At 40.6% G+C, this 22,941-nt stretch overlaps 1 protein-coding gene across 1 annotated transcript in view; it reads left to right on the top strand.

Annotated features, from left to right (window-relative positions):
• The window catches only part of LOC147461523 (putative cyclic nucleotide-gated ion channel 20, chloroplastic), a 192,183-nt gene extending 186,835 nt beyond the window's left edge, over positions 1–5,348 (top strand). Inside the window, exons 10-14 of the mRNA XM_086509051.1 lie at positions 3,430–3,673; positions 4,211–4,382; positions 4,471–4,587; positions 4,986–5,119; positions 5,199–5,348. Coding sequence (XP_086365177.1) covers positions 3,430–3,673; positions 4,211–4,382; positions 4,471–4,585 — 531 coding nt within the window. The 3' untranslated portion in view covers positions 4,586–4,587; positions 4,986–5,119; positions 5,199–5,348. The remainder of the gene's footprint in view (positions 1–3,429; positions 3,674–4,210; positions 4,383–4,470; positions 4,588–4,985; positions 5,120–5,198) is intronic.
• Positions 5,349–22,941: the final 17,593 nt, after the last annotated feature.

Below are 22,941 nucleotides of genomic sequence, written 5' to 3'. Positions count from 1 at the left end.
AGAACCCAACATTTGATATCCACCAACTTCCCTACAATGCATAGCACATTTATGCCACTAGTGATTGGCCGGAATCTCAAGGCCAAGGTACTTAAAGCTCTCAACCGCTTTAATTGTCTTGTTGTTGTACACAATGCACAGCTTCTCCTCATGGTTGGTTTGGATTCATGCACAATTAGCCCACTATGCTAGCAAAAGTTCACAAGGACAACCATAAGCTTTTCTGCATCCTCGAAAGTATGTGCGAGAAGCACTACATCATGTGCATACAACAAAAGCATGATTATCGCATTGCAAATTGTAACCTCTTGAATTCCTTCTTTTTGCATAAACAATAAACTCAAGTATCTCTTGTTCCAATTGATCAATAAATAGCCCAAAGAGAGCTGATGACAATGAACATCCTTGTTTAACCCCAATAGTGGTTGTAAAAAATTCTGAAATTTCTCTTTCCATGCACAATTGATATATCACTTTATCATGGATGTGAGAAACGGCAAGCATAAACTCATTTGGTACTTGGAGTTCTACCATTCTTCTCCACACATTGTTACATGGAATCATATCAAAGGCTTTCTTAAAATTCACAAAGTAACAATACAATTGCTTACCTTTCAACTGACTTTCCTCCATGAGAGCACGAAGAGTGACAAGATGATGAATGGTGCTATGACGTTGATAGAAACCCGCTCGTCCTTTTGCATGCTTGCCATTCTTTTCAACCCTTTCACTCAATCTTATCTCCATTATGTATCCACCCAAATAATTTTTCCTTAAGAGACCCAATCATTAGAATCTGGTAGTTATTTACATTCTATAAATCCCCTCCTTTATGCAAAGAAGGCTTGAGCCAATTAGTGCTCCAATCACAAAGCATACCATGTTGAAGTGCAAGGTTGAACATATCACACATCCAACAATATAATGCCTCTCCCGTCCATTTAATCATTGTTGGCTTGATATCTTGAAGATCTCTTGATTTGCGTGTGTCCAACTTTTCAAGCTCGTTGCATACATCTCCAATATTGAGGAAGAGGGCATACATGGGAGTGGACCATAACATGGCATCTTTCTCGTGTTTGGTTGCTCATATAGTAGCCTACAATACATGTATATATCCATAAGACTTAAGTTACCAAAAAACTTAAACTTGCTTGTCCTTTAGGATTCTCCAAAATCTTCCACATGCAGGTACCTTTTCTTGGATGTGAAAAAATTGCCGAGTGACTTTTCATTTTCTTCTCCCCTTTTAATTAGTGCCTTGTATGCATGCAAATGGCTTTGATAATTTTCTTTGTCCTTAGTTATGTAGCTTTATAAAAGACTTTCGAGCATCTTGACACTCTTTATCAAACCACCTCTTGTGTGATCTACCTTTGTTGACACCTTTGAATCGCTTTATGACATAGCATTGTTCAACACAAGAACAAATAACTTACTTGAAAGCTTCCCACTTAGTTTCCAATGGTGCATGATATTGGAGCTTTGTCATCCATAACTTTTGCTCAACCATTTCAATAGACATTGGTGGTTATTTGTAACCTATTCAAAGAGCCAACTTTTCTTCACTTTGGCTCAAATTTCCTGCTTAGTTGTTTCTCTATATGTAAGGTCAATACTTAACGTCCGATTAGCAGATTCCGGCCTCCATTGGCCAAGAATAAAACTCTTTATGCTACACATGATGGCTTCCGACAGTAGCATATGGTCAATCACACTTTTTCCATTGTGTTTTCTACATTTAAATCCATCGGTTCCACTTTACAGAGATACACCCTTTGCAATAAGCATATCTGTACTTTTGCACCTGTAAGAAGTAGATTTCTATAGTGATCTGGCTTCTCCTCCCGCTTTGTTCGTCGCCTGTTCCCTCCCATATCCTACTGTTGGCCTAGGGGATTGTTTATTTCTTGGCAGCTCGGCGGTCTCTTGGCAATGATTTTGCCACGGGCCGCTTGGCGCGAGAGGAGCAACCATACCTGTGGACGCCCCCGTTGATGCATCCGTCGTCCTTTGCGACAGTCCCTCGTGGGATGACCAATTTTGACATCTATCGCCGTTAGGACTTCTTCGATTACGACTTTACACGTTTTCTCGGCGACTCTTCTCCCGACGTTGAGACTGCTTGCTTCAGAGTCCATGTACTGTTTCTAGCAGCCAGAGGGGCAGGGGCCCTTCACACCGCGGTTGGTGCAGGGATCAAACCCAGTGGACTATGCATACAGTGCTGGACTGGCTTCCATGTTCAGGCCCTCGAGTTCTCTCACCACACGGGACACTTCGGGGTAACAGACTTGATACAGATTCTGTGGCCATTGGCCAAGCTCGTTGTGACACCACCTGATACAGCAGGATGTAGAAACATTGTTTACACTTTTTTGCAGACATTCAGAGTATATATTCATGAGGACTCTTGGACAAAGGAGGTAGCTCCATGGATTGTACACCCTGCTTGGGTATGGGTCTGACAAACACTCAAGACACGGCTGTCTCGAGGTCGCTTGGAGGCGGATCACTCCCAATCCAAGCCTGCCTCGAAGATTGCGAGATTGGCTGCGATGGCAGCATCGGCTTTCTCACTGACCTCATGAGGATAGTCTCATGGCCTGTGCAGGGGTTAGGTGGACCTTAGTTCCTACATTAGAGAGGTCGACTCAGACAAGAGCTCCAGAGATGCCTTGTGGGTGGAGCCATTGATATGCTTGTGCTCTATGATACCTTTTGGTCAACTGCTTTTGGGCCTCTTTAACTGCAAAAAAGGCATATTGTCATTTGCAGTCATCCTCTGGCTAGAGGAACATTGTAATAAGGTATGGCATATGGCTTTTGGCCTGGTCAATTTTTAATATTCAGCAGTTTGCTGAGGCTGTATTCCATCAATGAACTCAAGCAGAAAGCACTTATGAGGTTTTATTTTAGGGCTCTTTTTTAACCTTTAATAAGTGGCGGTGGTTATCAGATCTGGCAATTTGCTGAGGTTGTATTTGGTCAGTGGGCCTGATCACATTTGAGGTGTTTTTAATGCATCTTTCGTTTACTTCTAAGCAAAGAGGGGTTCTTGGTAATATAATCAGCAGTTTGTGGAGATTTTAGTTTTTTCAGGCCTGATCACATTTGAGGTGTTTTTAATGCATCTTTCTTTTACTTCTCAGCAAAGAGGGTTTCTTGGTAATATAATCAGCAGTTTGTGGAGATTTTAGTTTTGTTACTGCGTATAAATCATATCTAGCCATATTGTAACTTTATAGAGAGAAATTTATGTAGTGAATGCGCTTATGAGATGATATGTACAGTAAATCTGCATAGTCCTACAGACATTGACCTCTCTTGAAAGGATTGTGAGCTTTCTAAAGGTTGTCCAGCCATTTGAGATTATCTTTTTCTTCTAGGGTACTTGATGTCTTATCTGACTAATTTGTCCTTTCCCAGGTTCGACTCTTCACTTTTATGGAAGATCAAGTTTTGGATGCTATTTGTCAACGGCTTCGTCAAAGCCTTTACATCAACGGCAGTGTAGTACTAAGGAAAAACTACCCAATTGAGAAAATGCATTTCTTTATCAAAGGAAACTTGCAACGGAGAGATGAGAATGGTACTGTCCGGCCTCTTCAGAACGGGTTCTGTGGAGAGGAGCTACTAACCTGGTGCCTTGAAAGTGAGGCTCAGAATCCAGGTGAGTCAATGAAAGTCTGTGTGTGCACATTTTTTCTTGCTTTTTTCTCACTTTCCACTTTGGAAAGAGGAAGAGACAGTCTTGGGCCTTTCTCCAAAACTTAGACCCAATTTAAGTCTAGAAAGGGTTAAGCTCAGTATGCAATTACAGAGTGCTAAAATGTTGGCTTTGTGGCTGGGTACTGCTGTGGTAGACATTTCAGGCTTTGCGCTCTTATTCCATCCATCCTAAGAAACCTGTATGACTGGTTTTTATGAATGTGGATTTGCGGAAACCAGAATCTCATACGTCCAATGAAAGAATTTTGCCTTTTTTCTTTGTATGATGGATATCAATGATACATGGAAAATGATGGACCATACATCATCTCAGAAAATTCTGATGCCGAGGTGAAGGAAGCTTTTGATAAAGCTTTGAGTTTTGCACCTAAGTGCATTCAAAAGTCTTTTCCTGTCATGGGAGTAGTGTTTGTTTTTCTTAAAACTTCCTGATTAAGCTCTTGTGGATTTCCCTTTTGCAATTCATGAACTCAAACAGGCGCAAGACGAGCTCGTCATAGACCTGTGATGGGACCACATGCCACATCAAATACCACCGTCACATGCTTAGGCACAGTGGAAGCATTCTCTCTCAGTGCTGGGGATTTAAGGGAGGTAACAAGGTTGTATAGCCATTTCTTACGAAATTCGAAGGTGCAAGGAGCATTAAGGTACTTTCAGAAGGTCTACATTCAAACAAATTGCAGAGCCAATTCAGACTTCAGCTTATATGTTAGCTCGTTGCTTCTGCATTTGCAGGTATGAATCACCTTACTGGAGAGAAAGGGCAACAGTAACCATACAAGTTGCCTGGCTGTATGCAAAGAGAAAAAGGGAAACTAGGACCGAGACCATTAGAGGCGCCCATGTGTGAAGGTATGGAGTGTGGGATGCTGTTTGAGTGTCTTGCCCCAGTCTCTAAGAATGCATTGTAAACGCCTCCCATGTCACCTATAGGTATTACTCGTAAGAAAGATCTGCTTGGCTTGGTGCATCTGTTGCTTCAATGTTTTCTTAAATTTTACTTTCCTTCGATGTTTATGGAGTAGATTAGTTTTGATCAATTCTTGATTAGAGTACTAGTCATTCTTGCTTATTCTCAAGTCCTAATCAAATCATGAGAACTTTGTTTTGTGTTTCAAATAGTGTTTTGTACACTTAATTAGCTTGGTTAGTATGTGGTTGCATTCTTGACCTTGTAGTTATGTGTGCTTGTTCCTAATTGTGTTGTGTGCGCTTATGTTTTCCAAAAGTGACGCTCCAGTTGTCCATAGGTAATCGAGCATTCTGGAACAAAGGTCTTCCTCCTTTGTAGGAAGAGACAGATGCATACAAATTCTTCTTGGAGCAAGCATAATAGATCTACAAAACATTGGACAAATGCAAGACACAAGTATGCTTTATGAAGGTCAGTTACTCATTGTGGTCTCTGTATCTATAAAAGCTGAAAATGGCTCATGGGTTTAATTGATGGTTCTTTCTTCCAGATATGGAACATTGATGTGTTTCTGCAAAGCATTAAAGCACTACTTCAGGCTGAGCTGTACAAAGAGGCATGACAAAACCCTTCTCATTGTCATCCAGTCTGTGTATGGTCATCGGAGACCTTAATGAGGCATGGTTTTTTTTTTTTTCAATAACAACACACCTAAGGGTCCCCGGGGGGGGGGGGGGGGGGGGGGGGGGGGGGGGGGGGGGGGGGGGGGGGGGGTTTATTCCTTCCAAATATTAGCCATGAAACATGGTTGATCAAGGGCATGTACCATCGGGCAAGAGCCACACGTAGGCATCACCATGGCCACCTTATTAATGCACCACATGTATTGGGAACAATGGAGAGAACTCGTATCAACAAGCTAGAAACCTCCTCCTTGGGTGACCCACCCCAGGAGGATGCACTTCAGTGTTCGAGGGCAAGAGCCCTAGCAATTTGAAAACTAGGTGAGCACAAGGTGTTCCTCTAGAGGGGACCCAGATCAACACTTTGGGGACTGCGTGAGGCACAGTTATCTCAAAAAGTACTTGAAAGTATGCATCACATGACCACTACCTAACTGAATATAATTCTGGCTGCCTTTTAGAAAGGTGTGTGGGTTGAGGTCCCGCTCTCAAGCGAAATTGGGTAAGTTGCACTTTTCCAGGTCTTACATCGCGAATTGACACAACCATGTCAGCTCATCTGCTTTGCATAGTGAATGAGTCTTCACCTATGGTACATGAACTCTGGCACAAGCTTCCATGATTGATATGAGCAAAATGAGTGCAGAAAGTTCTCTCTAGAGTCATGGACTTGCACCAGAAAAGGAATGTGGCAAATTCAACAACAATCATAAGGCATGTCTTAACATAGAACTTCAGAATGCCACAAAAACTTATGAAGTTTCAATAGCTGCCTTTATTTTGCATGTTAACTAAGTACTTTACTACGAACTAGGAAAAGTGTTTTAAGGCATGCTAAAGCATGCCCTAAGATAGGAGGAGGAGAGAGAGGCATATAATTTTCTTGGGGTGTTTTTTAGTAAGTGCAAAGCCTCTCTATTCAATGCCTCGTGTCACATGTGACCACATTTTGTTTTAGAATGACCATGTGAAGTTTCACATTGTTTTGTCACCAATTACATGTATGATGCACAATGTGTGGATATATCAAGATTTTCACTTGTATGGATATTTTTTGAGCTCGTTTTTCATGCTTAAGAGTGGCATGCAGGCTTTAATCCAAAAAAAGAGGTGAGAATTCACAATTGCCTAAGATCAATATTCCCCATACAAGTTGTTCTTGAAAAACGAGTTCAAAAAATAGAATACCTAAAAACATCCATTCAATTGAGGCTTGACACAACTTTGAGTTGTGAGGGTGGTACTATAGTTGACATACAATAGGGAACCAAATTTCACATTAATAGCAACAAAATCCATGAAGACAATTTCCTATGCAAATTTCGGTATTGCGAAAATAGCAAGCACATTGAGACACCCTTATCCATAAAACAAACATTTTCCAGACCAGAGAGAAAATGGACACTTGATTTTAGGTTAAAATTTGAGGGATTTACTAGTTTTTACATTGAATTGCACATAAAATTTCGTTGATTTTCTTCAAAGCAATCTTGAAATCAAACTCGAACTTTACAAGATACATAGTTGTTGATTCTTAGAATGTTTTTTATATGAGGGAGGATCCACAACAAAATCATTGGGCATAATTATGACATATAGATACTCTCTCAAGTGTTGCTATTAAGCATGTAGTCATTAAGAACTAACCACTCCAAACTCTGTTGTGGAAAGGACCACAAGATTTCAAGCTTGGTCATGAATATGAGAATCTAGGCCTAGTGAGGAGATACATATTTCGCATATGTGAAACATGTTTCATACCATGCATAGATATGGGTGCAACATCTCACTTGCCACATTCCATACAGGGTCATGTCATCACTTCCATAATACTCTTAGATCACAAATGGGCATATGCTCTCATGCTTCCTTGAGAATCGTTGAGTAAGAAAAAGCAAAGGCAATGACAACCTCACAAGACACAACAAAGATTTCCAATTTGAGAATCCTAGGTAAGGTCATGGGAAGACTAGTTATTACTCACCACAATAGGTGCTGAGTGTTAAGGTAGTATTGTATGCAACTAAGGTATTCTAACAAAATGAGAGGTTTGGAATTTATTTATAAAAAGCTTGATTATCATTGTAGCAGACTAACTTTCTTCTCTTGCAATTTATGGATGATCATGTGAAGCGTTGTGCTTTTCTAACGTGTCTCAAGCATTTTATGCGATGATCATGCCAATTCATAGCTTGTTTAGAATATCTAAAAGGCTTCCCCAAAAAAACTTTTCTCCACTACGTGAAGAAAAAAGAGATCTTCCGCTTTGGCCTGCAAGGCCTCCTATTTGAGAAGTCGTTATAGCTTTATGATCTACTTGGGATTGTATGTGTGTGACTTATTTCATAGCCATGTTTTCTGGCCAATGATAAGAAATTGACCAAATATTTTTATATATAGCACACTTTGATGTACAACAATTGGTAGTCATATTATTATATAAATTTTAATATATAGCAAGATTCGAGCGTGCGCAGGCACCCACAAAGGCCCACACTATACCATCAGCATGGGCAACACTTGTTGAAGCCTAGAGCTTTTCAAACAGTTGTAAACTTGAAAAAACCTTTTGTGTGTGTGTGTGTGGGGGGGGGGGGGGGGGGGGGGGGGGGGGGGGGGGTCATTTTATTTTTCAATGTGGAAAATAGATTGCTAATTGTGCCACATTAGATAGCAAGCCAAGGTCTATCAAAACCTCATGCTGAGACTAACTCATGATGAAGAGGAGGAGAGGAGGGAAATCTTGAAGTGCAAGAGGAGGGAGCAGCCTATATGTGTCCACACATGCTCTTGTTGGAAGGGGACTGGGAACAACCCAAAGGGAAGGTCATGAAGGCGAGAGGAGAATTAAGATGCCGCTGGTTTGGTGTGAGGGAGTTTTGGGCTAACAAGAGGCTTCCGAAGGATTCTCACCTCCCTCTTCATCAGATCACCTTCTTTTCTTCTTGCTACCCTCTCTTCACCTTTATCTTTTGTGTGTCATCTTCTTCAAGCAATGGAGTCTACTTGATCAAAATGTCCTAGCACATCCATTGAAACCATTAGGACCTATGGCGCATTGAATGAACACAACCGGTGGATCCTAAAATACATAACCAAGGGCAGTTGATTTTCTTAGGTTTACAAAACCTAAGATCTTTCACTCTTCCTTTCCAACACAACAAGAATTGATTTTTTGAAGAGACTTTTTGTCTCCTACTACGCTACATGATTATTCACTAGTGATCCGCAATGCATTTGAAAAGAATTCTCATTAAGCAGTATCTGACACCCACAGTTTTCTAATTGTCTCACTCTGAGATGAGGCTATGTTTTAGCTGAGGAATATAGCACACATGATGTAGCGTATATGATGCACCACTAGATAATGATAATCAAACATCTCCTGCACATGTAATGTCAAACGCCGAACCATTGGCCAAGTGTACAGAACCAAAGCTTCCACTAGAGAAAGTACCAAACCACTCACTATTTGGTGTAACATGAAAATTTGCAGCCATATCTAGCAACCAACAAGGAGAAGTGCCACCTCTCGTCGAAGACATGTAAGCAAGAGGAACACTAAAGGTGAATGTGACATCACCGTCACTGGCATATAAGTCCATTGCACTAGCATGCGTCAAAGCCGTCTTTACATCTTGCATATATCATTGCCGTTGCCTCATACGTTGAAAGGAATGATGGCCAATATTCCATGTGTGACCATAATGCCAACAATGCAAGTATCAGCATGAACGAGACCTTCATCTCTCACGGGTCATGTCTACATACTAAAATATCACACATACCTGCTATATGGATGCAAAGAAATCAAAACTATGACATGAAATCTTGGGAGAAAACTGATAGAATCTCTTCTATAAACTCAACAAAATCTAAACCATAAACTGTTGGTACAACAAAGAGTGTTGATGCCAGAAAGTGTGGAAATCAGTGAAGGATGCTTACAAATGTGTGCCCAAATTTCAAAGCATACATAAAGACCCAGTGTGGACAAAAGAGTTCGTGGTGTGTATGACTTAAGAAATTGTGTAGACCAAGGTAGAGATTCGATGCTTCAAAAAAGGTTCTTATCTGAAAAAACTCTTAGGCCATGCAAGGTAAGTTGAGAAGTGAAGGCCATGTGGTTAGTGATAAAAAGGAAAATGGCTTAACTTGACTGCATGAGGTGGCCCCCGACCATAAATTTTTTGCAAAACTTGTTTTCTTTAAAATTAGTAGTTGAGGTTGAAGGAAAAGACTTCCACATATTTCTGCGTCTCACGTACGTAGGATAATTATGCATCATTTGGAAGATATTTGAATTTTTATAATCTGCTATTTTGGGAGGCTGCGAGCAGTACAGAGAAGGAGATAGAGCTCTAAGAGAGCCTTTTTGTGTATGCTCCAATCACTTGAAAAAGAAGCAAGCTTCAATTGCATTGTCTATGGTGTTGTATCTCCCATCCCTTCTTCTCTTCTCTTCTCTTGTGCAAAGATGTCGGCATGTGTAGGTTGTGTGTGAGTCTCCCCGAACTAAATTGGTGTGTGCAAAGAGAGAGAGAGGTGTTATCGGTGTGGTTGAGAATTGAGAAGTGACTACGATGATTGAGGTGCTATAAGTTGTGCTTTTGTATATGATTGTGTGCTTGGGTATGTGTAAATGAGTGAATTGCATTGAATTTTGGTTATTTGATGTTGTTTTTTGAGAGGATCGAGGTGTTGTGATTCCACTTGAGCTATAGAGAGGCGTGTGTGTGTTGTCAGGTGTGTTTCCACTTTCCCCCCTTCCACCGTGCCAAAATGGCAACAAAGTGGGAGGTCACTCGATCACTACACAATCATAACCATGGTCAACCGCATAAATATTGATACTCGCATATGCGTAAAATGGCTTTACAATAAGTATACACCGTTGAATCCACAACCTACAGGAACAAAGAACACCACTAAACCAAGTGATCCCAAGCTAGGATAAACAACTCAATCAAGCGTAAAGTGCATAAGTATATACGCAAGTAGTGAGCAAACATAGTGCTCAAAATGCATCTCACAAGAAAACTACCTATAAAGATATCTGACAACGGTCCAAAAATTGTTAGAATTGCACCACTCTGCTGCTTCACAGGTCTAGGGCATACATATACGCCTAGTGTGTCGCTAGGCTAGACACCCTTTATATATGCATTTAAACTGCATTGTCTGGCCACCCAACTCTTGGATGGGCGCCTTCATTATGTCCACCCAGGTGCCCTATATCCATTTATTCCTTGTTGGGTTGTGGGGGATTTTTCCAGGCATTTCCCTACCTCCCCTTGGGCACCTATATATGGGGACAGAGGGGGCTACCCACTTCCACAATAATCTAATCATTGTACGGGTATCTTGCTAGCTCTGGTAGTCATGGGGGGATGATCGCCCCCTTTTCCACCATAGCGTTTGTGTTTTCTCTCTCTCTCTCTCTCTCTCTCTCTCTCTCTCTCTCTCTCTCTCTCTCTCTCTCTCTCTCTCTCGTTTTCGCATATGCGCACTCTCACATGGTATCAGAGCCTTGGCAATTGTGACACCTCAGACTGCTGCTTCACTCACGGAGTTTGCCGAAGTATTTTCCTTCAGTGGACATGGCAGCAAACATCTTTATCATTTTCCTCACATCTTTGGCTTCACGCGGTTTGTTCAGCATCAGGTGTTGAGAGGGGGTGTTAGACTGACACCACTCTGCTATTTCACAGGTCTAGGGCATGCATGTACCACTAGTGTGCCTCCAAGCTAGCCACCCTTTGCATATGCATTTAGACTCCATTGTCCAACCGCCCACTTCTGGGTAACCTTCATTATGTCCGGGCGCCCTATATTCATTTCTTCCTTGTTGGGTCATGGGGGATTTTTCTTGGCATTGCCCTACCTCCCCTTGGGCACCTATATATGGGGCCAGGGGGGTACCCACTTTCACAATCATTTGATCATTGTACGGGTCTCTTGCTCTGGTAGTCATGAAGGGCTGATCACCCCCTCTTCCACACATAGCATTTGTATTCTCTCTCTCTCTCTCTCTCTCTCTCTCTCTCTCTCACACACACACACACACACACACACACACACACACACACACACACACGCACACTTTTCTACACACGTGAACTCTCACACTATACACCCCATGCTCAAGTCGACGAGGTCATCCTAACCCTCTACCTTGTAGCCCCTCTTAGCAAGCCCTTTGACAAATCTCAACAAGTAACATAAAAAATACTTGTCAGATTTTTACATAAGCTTTAAAAACTCAATCGACAACCATATGGTGCAAGTCCCTTAAAACAACTACATATTCAACATATGTGCCCCCAAGTACTACTTTTTAAAAAAATAAGCACTTCAAATTGAATTTCAAATTAATTTTAATGGAGAAAATAAATGTAAGAATTAAACTTGTGCACTTGCGCAATAATTTGACTCTTGCACGCCATTTTCTAACACTTGATTACTTTTAAAGTTCACACAATCAAAACTCAAAAAGTTGATCAACTACCAAAAGAATCACCTAAATTGAATTAAAACTTAAAAGAACTTAAACTGTACAATAAACAATTATGAAAGAGATAGGATGTAAAACAAAATTTTCATTAAGATAAGCACAATGATAAATCATGGGAATGAGATGTCCTTACAAGTAGAATCCTTCTCTTTTCTAAACCGTTCAACTTTGCTATCCACACAAAAGGAATACTATTCAAAGAATTTATATCTAAGATTGAGGGACTCGCAAAGACGGCTAAGATGCCAAGACTCATCATTGACACATATATCGAGCACAATATCATTGTGGGAACATATTTGAAGATCCACTGTCTCTCAAAAAACAATATCAGAGTCGGGCACCTCACATACTCCCATCGTTTGCTTCCATCTTCTGTATGGAAATTTCATTGACAAGCCTTGCTTCGCAATATGGCATCTGCATACCAATTTTCACCTATAATAGAGCACTCAACGTGACATAAGTATGATGCAGTTGTTAATGGGACAAGAACAATGATATAAGATTTGCAAAGCTTGCTTTGGAGATATTGAGACACATCGTGTCTTGTCACTTTGATTGGCGGAAGGAATGTGCAAAGACGATTCTCCTATTGGGTTCGAGTTCCGAGGAAATCCAAATGGCATGGATCGTTTGTAGTTGTTAATGGAACAAGAACAATGATATAGACTTGCAAAGCCTACTATTGGCCCCACTATTGCAGCAAATTGTGACATAATGCTCTTCACAGTTTCAAAAACCATTGGCCATGTTGGAACACGCATCGGTTGGGCATTGGTACGCAATGTGTGAAGCTGTTAAAAGCAAGGTCCGAAGATATCAAACTAAGTTCAAAAGGTGTTTCAAAGGACTCTAGATTTTGCGAATCCCAAATTTTGACCACAATTACGAATTCTTATTTTCATGCAGAGGAATGAAAACGGGGAGCTACAAAAATGCACGTTAGATGGGTCTATTTGATTTTGGGTACAAACAAACGGAATCTCAATGTGAACAAAGTCCTATATGGTCTCGGGGGGTCACTATGTATGAATTCTTTATATCGTGTGCATTCGAGGACTATTTAAAAAACTCCTTATCTGTGAATTTTTTACAAATAAAATACACCCCTTTTCCTATTCAATCTGTACATTTTTTTTCCCAATTTCCTTTTACAGTACCCTTCTATACGTGAAATTGTGAGAAAAAATGAAATTTAATAACCCCTTTTGCTTCACTCACGTGATAGTCACATAATTATTAAGTGACCTCCCTCCCCCCCTCCATATGGTCTTAAATAGATAGTAATACTTTTATTGAAAAAAAGAGAGTGCTAACGACTTGCATACCTGGAAGGTAGAAGGTAGCCAATCAATTCAGCAAGCACGTGAAAGTGGAGACGACAGCCCATCAGCAAGGGGAGGTCAAAGGAGGAAAAGTAAGTGATATTAGGGATAAGACAACATGCGTAGGTGCATCATTGTAAATATTTGAGCATGGGGGAGGGAAGCTCATTGGCTACTATAGGCAACGAAGGATAGAGGTGAGGGGGCTTATCTAGCCAAGACAGTGAAGGGAGAGCATGAGGATGATGGTAAGCTTATCTAGCCAAGGCAGTGAAAGGAGAGCATGAGGATGATGGTAAACTTGCCATGAGAAATGTGGAAGGGGACAGATTAAGGGGTGTCAATATCAAAATAGCTCCGATTGAGGGAAATGGTTAACTATCGGTGTGGTTGCCCTCGTGTAGGTGAGGTTGACCGGCTACACCGGTCACGCAGTTTTTGGGGGGGCATGCTCATTGTTTACCATTATGTAGAGTTGCTCAAAGAGTACTGTTCTGGTGTACTCCTTTGAAATTGTAAACATTGTTGTTTGGAACAATCTTACTTTATTAAGTCTCAATTTTGGTACTGTAAATACCAACTTTGGTACAATAATATTGAAAGTCGTGATTGATAGTAGTAAAATGGATATTATGCATGGAATGAAGGCAAGTGCACGCATTGATATTAAATGCCATTCATTGATACAAGTATAGATTTACCATTTGCACATTTGGCAAAGGGGGGAAGGGCTAACATGACTTTATCATTACCAGTACCATCGTTGTATGGCTCATATACTTCAATCTTTAACTGCATTGATTTTGAAGTCCAATAATAGGCTCCAGAGGGAACCCTGTGGCTCTTACAAGGTGAGAGTACATCATCACCTTGGGGGTGGGGGGTGGGGGGGGGGTGGGGGGGGGGTATTGAGAAGACTGTATGTATCACATTTTCCTTTGATTCGACCATAGTTGAAGCCTTCAAGCACTACCCACCTCTACTTATATATTTGTGAAACTTGTCTTTTTGTGCTCTCTCCACCTGGTACATGCTTGTGGTGCATTTGAGAAGGTAGAAGTCTTCAGTGGCCTCAACTACCTTCACTGCAAAGTTATCCACAATGGACAATAATGGCCCTACAACAACTTGAGGCTTCCTTATGTATGGTTGCCATAGCGTATCATGCTTAGGAGACACATCCTCTAAATTGTGAATCTTAAGAGCATTCAACTTGGCTAGGACATGGAAATGTCACACTTCCTCCCACACCTACTCTCAACCATTCACACACAATCCAGTTGCTTAAACTTGCTATCTATCTACAGTCTCTCCACATGCGTACACGCACGCGCACGCACACACACACACACACACACATGGAATAGCGTAGGGTGAAATGCATAACCATGGAAAGCAAGCATGCACATCTACTCTGTTCAGCAAATATACAAGTTCGGAGATGACTGGCCATGTATGTGTAAAAAAACAACATGCATGCTCAACCAACCAAGAATGCAAGCACAACAAGAGAGCTCAACACACAAAGCATGAAAGAATCACAAGTGTGTTTAAGGGATACAACAAGCAAGAAAAAGCTATTAGAAATCGGTAAAAAATGAGTTAAGAGGGAGAAGATGTGCATTGTCTGGGCGCTCAAAATTAGTAAGCACTCTAATCACTTGGGTAATCACTTAGGATGCACAAATCTCATTTCTCTTACAACTTGGAACTCTTTAAGAGCCCAATTAATCATTTACAAGACCAAGTGTGTTTAAGGGCTACAACAAGCAAGCAAAAGAAATTAGAAATCAGTGAAAAATGAGTTAAGAGGGAGAAGATATGGATTGTCTACGCGCCCAAAATTAGTGAGCACTCTAATCACTTGGTAATCACTTAGGATGCAAAAATCTCATTTTTCTTACAACTTTGAACTCTTTAAGAGCCCAATTAATCATTTCCAAGACCATATTGTAGAAATCTACCCATGACTTGATGTAGAGAAGTTGCACATCATGTGCAAACATGTGAGTTGAAAGTACCTAGCATTAAAAGAGAACCAATGTTGTGCCTTGGCTTGTGAAGCAACATCATTAGACTACACCCAATGATGTCTTAAAGACACACCTCGTAGTTTCAACCACCTACCATGAAGCATAAAGCAAGGATGTAAAAAAAAGTATCATGCAGTTTGTCGTAAAATTGTAGAATTTTAATGTCTTTTCAAAAGCACGTGTGGCGTTTCTTAGGTACATGATGTGCACTAGTATTGTCACTTTGGCTAATCACCAATGCATTGACCGAATTTCATTCTACATTTTGGAAGAGTAGTTCTCCGTCAATAACGGATACAATCATCATTGGGAAACTTTAGCAAGCAACGAAACTGTTGGGCATGCTAGTAGAAGAGAAAGTTGTGTCAAATTTGACATGAGATGATACGAAAAAAGGCCAAGAAAAGAAGCGTTTGTCATTTGTTTTACAATCGGGTCCTTTCTTTCTTCTCATTTCCACCATCATCAACCTACTCAAAACCAACATTCATGAAAACCTTCACGGAAACCTCCCTACTCTCCATTAAAATGATGAAATCTCTTCTAGGCGGCATAATCTCCATTTGATTATCCCACATTGAGACCACTCCCCAATTAGGAACTTCTTTGCATGGTCATCACCATTAAGAGGCTTTGGGCACAAGATGGATTCCCATAAACTACTAATAATGTACTGACACAATGTTTGGTTTGTTAAACATTGACTTTGATCACTCTTCTGCAACAAATGAAACATGTACAAAGGTGTCCTTTCCAAAGCTACCCAAACATTTTTGCCACATCTAATTGAAAGCCTCTTTAAAATACAGCATCTACAAATGATACACACATCAGCAAGTGTACTGCTCCTATGACTTTTGAAAGAAGTATGGTTTGAAGGCCTCAAAGTATCTAAAAGAGAGCTACATTGTAGGATGAACTCTTGAATCTCTCTATAAGGAATTGAGCTATGGAGGGTGATACCTCAAGTACGCCATGGATGGATGGATGGAGAGAGAGAGAGAGAGAGAGAGAGAGAGAGAGAGAGAGAGAGAGAGAGAGAGAGAGAGAGAAGATTGCATGCAAAACTAGAAGAGTTTAATTTAGCTTTTTGATGCCTTTAAGTAGGCACTACAAATTGCTCACAAACAGTGGATGCCCAAGGTTAAGGTTGACCCCCAAAATTACCCCCTTCAGTCAAACTCGGAGCATTTAACATGTCACTCACATGTTCTAAAATGGGATCTCTTGGATACATCGTGGTGATTCTCTCTTGATTTAACATATCATTGTTCCATAGGATACATCATGGCCATTCTTAGAGGATTCAAAACACGCGGTTCTCTTGGATGCATCCATCACACACACACAAGTTGAAAAATGAGTGAAGGGCCTTCATTTTATTTTTTCAAGGCACTATCCAATTCTTTTCACAAAAACACAACAATATTATTGGTTAAGGTGACAAAGTAGGCAGATGGAGGGTTTTGTGCGAGTCTCATTTGACATACATCACATAGTAAAACTTGTGTGAAATCCATCCCTTGGTGCGTAACAACACCTTGTCAAAAGATCTTGCTATGCACTTGGACCAAAATAAATCTACCCCAACACAACACTTTGGCTCGATCACAAGAGATACAAAGTATGGCACTACATAGTGTGTTATTGGTAGGAATGTGTGTTAATCTACCTTTCTAAAAATAGTGACATGAGCAAAGGAAAAAGAAATCTGAGCGTGGTCAAATCTTCGTGTTGCACATCACCCAAAGACTACCTACATGGCTGATGTGGCCTATTTATGCCACTCACGAAGAAGACCCAACTCATTCAGATCTACTCATATAGTGTTTCTCTCGGGCCTTCTAATGCCATTTGTGGCTACTACTACTGATGCCATTGCGATTGTCACAAGGTGCTACTATTTCCACTCTTGCAATCGGCCCAACTATGCCCCAACCTGTGCACCCACCCCATCAAGTTCGACATGTCAACCTGTAGGACCTAGACGGAAACATCCTACTATTGTTGGGCACCAACAACCATATTATTAATAGACGTATCTAGTGTTGTGTATGAGCTGAGTAACAGATTGGTCGGGTGCCTACCCATGAGCAGCTCCAATAACACCATGCCAAAATGAGTAGATTTCACCCTTGCTTGTGCAACAAAGTCTCTAGCACATAGCTCGCTCGACCTTCCTACTAGCATGCTCACACTCTTCTTTGACTCTTCTAAGAATTCAGATTCACTACCTTTGCCCAAGCCATAACCGTGGGGTTTGATACCAATTGTAGGGAATTGAGCTACGGCATGTGATATCTCAAGCACGCAATGGGGGAGGGGGGAGAGAGAGAGAGAGAGAGAGAGAGAGAGAGAGAGAGAGAGAGAGAGATTGCACACAAAAAGAGAATAGTTTAATTTTGGTTTTTGATGCCTATAAGTAGGCACTACAAACTGTCCACACACAGTGGACACCCAAGGTTAGGCTGACCCCCAACACTATAGTAGAGTTCTACCTATGATATGATTCAAATAGTCCAAGTTATAAGCCAAAAATTTTGAGAATTTCAAATACCAGTTCTCACTATACCAAGAGCTCCGAATTCTGATACTTTGGGTACTATAGGAACCGTTCTCATGCCATACAACAATGAACACAGAAAAATGGTACTTATGACTACGAAAGCTATAAAAAATATGGTACTTTACATAGGCATGCATACTATTATTCCTACTTTAAGATAGAAAGTCAAATTGGAAACTACACGGGTCGTTGTTACAATACCAAACGTACCAAATTTTATCTTTAAGTACTATAATAACGAGAGTCATGCCATACAGCACCAAAAGTACGGAAGTAGTAGTTTTGACTACCAAGCTATAAGAATTTGGTACTTTGCATAGACCCACGTTTCATCCCTTCTACTTTAAGGCATGGTATCGAAATTGGGTATTTCACATGGCAATTCTCATAGTACCAAGAGTATCTAATTTTGGTACTCGGGAACTGTAACTAAAGTTGCCATACCATACACCACCAAAACTACAAAAGTGAGTTTTTGAACTAGTACTTTGCATAGATGTGGGTGCTATTCCTTCCTCCTTTAAGACTGGCTATCAAACAAAGTATTTCACAAAAAAACAAAAGTATCCATATTTGATACTTTGGGAACTGCAATAATTGTTGTCATGCCATACAACACCGCATCTAATTAGCGATTGGATACTTTGGTACTTTAGACAATACCAAAGGAAATCATAGTTCAGTACTAGACAAGGAAATTGTAAGTACTTCTAGAGTGCTCTCAAGAAGTAGATACCTAACTAGTACAATACTTGGCACTTTTGGAACAGTATGAGTATTTTGGGTATTCTAAAAGGCCTCTATGTACTATGTGTGATCAATATATCAATTGGTACTAAAGCACACAACTACACCAAAGGGCTATGTGTAGCACCAAATTGGTACATCCAAAATCCATTACACAAAATCCAAATGATACCCCATATCTTTCTTTGATATACATTGTGGTGTTGTGTGCCATGATGGGACATATTGAGTACCACGATAGTACCATTTTGGTATTAAGGATAGGTGCAAACTATCGATTTGCATTTTAAGAAGGATTTTAGGATTGTAAGATCCTTGTAGTGCTGAAGATCAAGGGCATATATTGTGGCTTGGAAACTATTTCCTATTACTTTTGATAGTGTATGGAATTGCTCCTATGAAATCTAATACCAAGTCTAGTAATGTAGAAAAAATTCCACGTGTATATGGTGCTTTGGTCCTATGACATAGTCCCTACGATGCAATAGAGTACCAAAACTATTACTACGTAGAGCACTTTTGGTATTGTGTACATTGTAGCAGAGTAAAAGAGTTCTACTTTTTTGTACTATATGGATCCACTAACTTCCAGGAGAGAACCAAACTTAGCTTTGGTGCTCTATGGAACCAAAGTTGTAGCACAAATGGCACACCTCACAAATGACGATTGCAAGGACAACATATATTCTAAGAGTCATCTAGAAGATGCAATGGATGTTTCGTCTCTCTTTTCTTCCAATTCTCTTCTTGCAAAAGTCTACGTTATTAGGTGTAACTTGAGTTTGAGGTGTCCAAAAGGCATATACTTAAGTCCCTTGTTTCAATGGTGATAAATACATTATGTAAACTTTGTCTTTGACAAGCACTCAATGGCAACATTTCATCCTCACCTTTCATGCATAACCAAGAGTTTGTAGCCGTTACATTCCTTCCATGAACATCTAAGACATTAGCAACTCTGGCTTGACCCATTGATGTTATGCCACAAGCATTATTCGGGACCATACTCAAAGAGCCTTTCTTCAGAAAAAGCTCATTTGCTAAGTAGGGGGAAAAAAGCTCAAAAATGTTTGATGGTGCAAGAGGTGCTGCAATGTTTCCTTTCTTCATTCATTGAAAGCCCTTAAGTTTTCTTTCACCAACACCAAAGTCTCACTAGTAAATGAGTTGATATTCTTCCTGGACTTGGTTTTTGGTGGCTTGGCACCAATGCAATTACCCGTGTCTTTTTTTCTTCGCTCACAATTCTTTGCTACCCAATAACTGTAGGTGTATGCTTGGCTTGTAAGACCACTACTAATGCAAGTAGGGGTTGGGTAACTTTGTGTGCTCAAATTGGTGCTTGCATGCACATATGGTGGTTGAAGCCATCAAGGCCGAAGAAGGTCACAAAAATTTTGTCAAGGGAGGAGGAAAATAAAGAGACCATGTACGTATTTAGGGAGATGGTGCAAAGCAACTGCAAAATCGATGACAACAACACCATGAGCACCACAAATAGTGCTCTGGGAGCTAATCAAAATTCACATTCCTATATTTTTAGACGTGGAAATTGTATTGGAAGCTGAACATGAATATTACTAAGCATGTGTAAATCTTCAGTCGCTCTGCGTAAAAAATATTAGACGAACTTTATAATAAATTGTGGTATGATCTCATGTTTCAAAGAGATGTCGATTAATGTGCTTAAGTTAAGCTTAATTTTACTATGCTTGTATGTGTTGACCGCTGGGTCAACAACACAACATAACTCAAGTTTCGTACCAAAGTCTTATCTTTTGCGAGTTATGAAATGCTGCGGATTATGGCTATATACGACATTTGTAATGAGTAGTTATTCTAGTTTCAGAAGCCGGGGTGCAATGGCACTTTCAGATTGTAAATACAAAGCCATTTGACCCTTTCAACCCCATTTTTTGGTTAAACCTTAGTATATAAGGTACCTAGGTCATTTTGTAAGGAAGACTTTAATCTTAATCAAAAACTTAGCACTGCCGTCTACTGTGTGTGAGAGAGAAAGAGAGTGAGCGTGAGCTTTATCCTCTTGCTACGCCCGGCTCGCTCAACACATTGGAGATCCGACTGCACCATTGTTGTAGGCTCGAGGAGAGCTACGCAACAACGCCAAGCATTCCATGCGAGACGAAGCGCACACGCCGACGCATCTACGAGCTATTTGTGGCCGTAAGTGTATCAAACGATGTCTGTTTTCTGTGTGCTAGTGGTCTATAGAATCGTGGCGACATAAGCTACGCATAGGTACTCATAAATTTCAGTTTCGAGCACTTTCAAAATTCAGCTCTGTCATCCTACACGTTTTCCGGAGACGTGGGTAGAGTGAGGGTTTTGAGTGTAGAAGCGTAGGGACAGGTGTATCCTAGTGAGGGGATGGTGTTCCTTAAGTTTCGTACGAATCTGGCATGATTAGGTGAGTTACCTTCCGTATGTGTGTATGTGGCTAGGTGGTGTAGTTGAGGGCAGTGAGGTTCTTGATTGTGGTTTAGTTGGCCTTCCGAGTGTTGTATGTGTAGGATGGTTTCAGCCTGACAAGCTAAAGAGATTTCCTCCGTGTGCCTATCGTGTAATCTGTGTCCTCGATTGACATTATATTGATCTAGGTAGTGTTTGCATGCACTTCATGGGTGTGTGAGTCGCTCCGTCCAACATTGGAGCCGCTGCCGGGGACACAAGGACCTAAGTAAGTTTCCTACTAACACTCGTGTGATAGTTGCTTGATTTAGTTTCGGCTAAAGAAAGCGTTTTTTTTAAGTGGATCCGGAAGAGGATATTCCGCGATCAAGTGGATAGCTAGGAAGCGTGTGTCTTGCCGAGGGTCTGCGACTAGATAGGTTTAGTTAGGATCTGTGGATTAAAGTAGTTGTTGGTGGTCGAGTGATTTGTGAGGTGATAAAAGCGTTTACTAGTCCGTGTGTGTCAGTGAAGCGTTTTTCTACTCATAGATGCAAAACCCCATATGATTTGTAGGAGTAGCTTTAGGTAAGTGATCCGATTCTGATCTAGAGCTATTCAGCACTGAATTATTTGCTAAAGTGCTTGATTGCATTTGAAATCACGGAAAAGTGTGTTTTTTAGGGTAAAAATGCATTAAACAAGCTTTTGTGGATATTTTTGTATGACTGATTGATGTTGTGCATATAAAAGAGCATTTGCAAGGGTTCTGTGAAGAAAACTTGCAATTCTGTAAACATAGACATCCTACGCGTAGGATGTCTCAAGGGGGTTCTGGAGACCAAATTTGAAAATTCTGACTGCACCAGTGGGTTCAGAAGGTAGGTTTTACCCTAGTAACATATTGACTTGGGTGTTTTTCCCTATTTTTGTTGACCAAAAGCCAAAAGGCGGAGACAGAAAACGTAAAATTTCAAAAAAGGCTTAAATTGAGTGATTTTTGCATGTTTTTGCAATTGTGAAGCATACTTGCACTTGCTAAGAGCATAAGGAAGCATCAGGGACACTTCAGTCTCAAAAAATCAGCAGTAGACATCCTACGTGTAGGATGTCTACAGGGTGATTTGGTGGAAATTTTGAAAATCTGAGGTTACCAGTGTGTTTAGAAGGTAGGTTTTATCCTATTTTCACCTGGAAAGGGAAACTTGACCATATCTTGACAGGATAAGGCCAGATAGACTGAAATTGCCAGACATCCTACCCAATTTGTACCAAAACATTATTTTGAGACCAAAACCATAAGATGGCTGCATGAACACGTCTTGAATGATGTTTTGAGTGCATGTGAGAGTTTTCAGCTCATTTGGGAGAGAAAATTGGGTTCAAAGCGGACTTTAGCACTTTTGACTGAAAAAGGCAAGGATAGCTAGTTTTGGGGTCTTTTGACATCCAAATTAAAATCTAAGCATAGCATTGTGTTACTGACATCAAGGGGAAGCTGTGGGACAAGTCTGGGGTCAAACAGGCCAAAAAGACATCCTACGCGTAGGATGTCTTCTGTGTGATTTTGGACTCTAAAATAAATTCTGAGCATACCACAGTGATCAACACCTTAAGGAGAGTCTGTGGTTCAAATTTGGGGCAATTCTGAGCAGCTAGACATCCTACGCGTAGGATGTCTAGGGCATGATTTAGAGGCCAAATTCAAACTATGACCATACCATGCTGTCATATAGCCTTAGATAAGCCTCCTAGGCAAATTTGGTCCAATTTGGAGTTGATTTGATTTAAGAATTCATCGGAACAGACATCAGGCTTTTAGAACAGATTCTTGATCGTTTGACCAACCCATATGTGTCAGAATCAAAAAGTAAAAATAGCTGTGAGCTAAGCACAACAAGGGGAAGCTACAGTGCAAGTTTGAGCTGAAACAAAGCAAAAAGATATCCTACGTGTAGGATGTCTCTAGGGTCATAAAATGGTCAAAATTCTACTTTGGCCATATAGGGAGGT

Source organism: Adiantum capillus-veneris, chromosome 3, assembly GCF_014529385.1.
Source record: "Adiantum capillus-veneris isolate H3 chromosome 3, ASM1452938v2, whole genome shotgun sequence".
Lineage (NCBI taxonomy): Eukaryota > Viridiplantae > Streptophyta > Polypodiopsida > Polypodiales > Pteridaceae > Adiantum > Adiantum capillus-veneris.
Note: the sequence above shows the minus strand (reverse complement) of the source record. Positions and strands in the feature narration are given on the sequence as shown.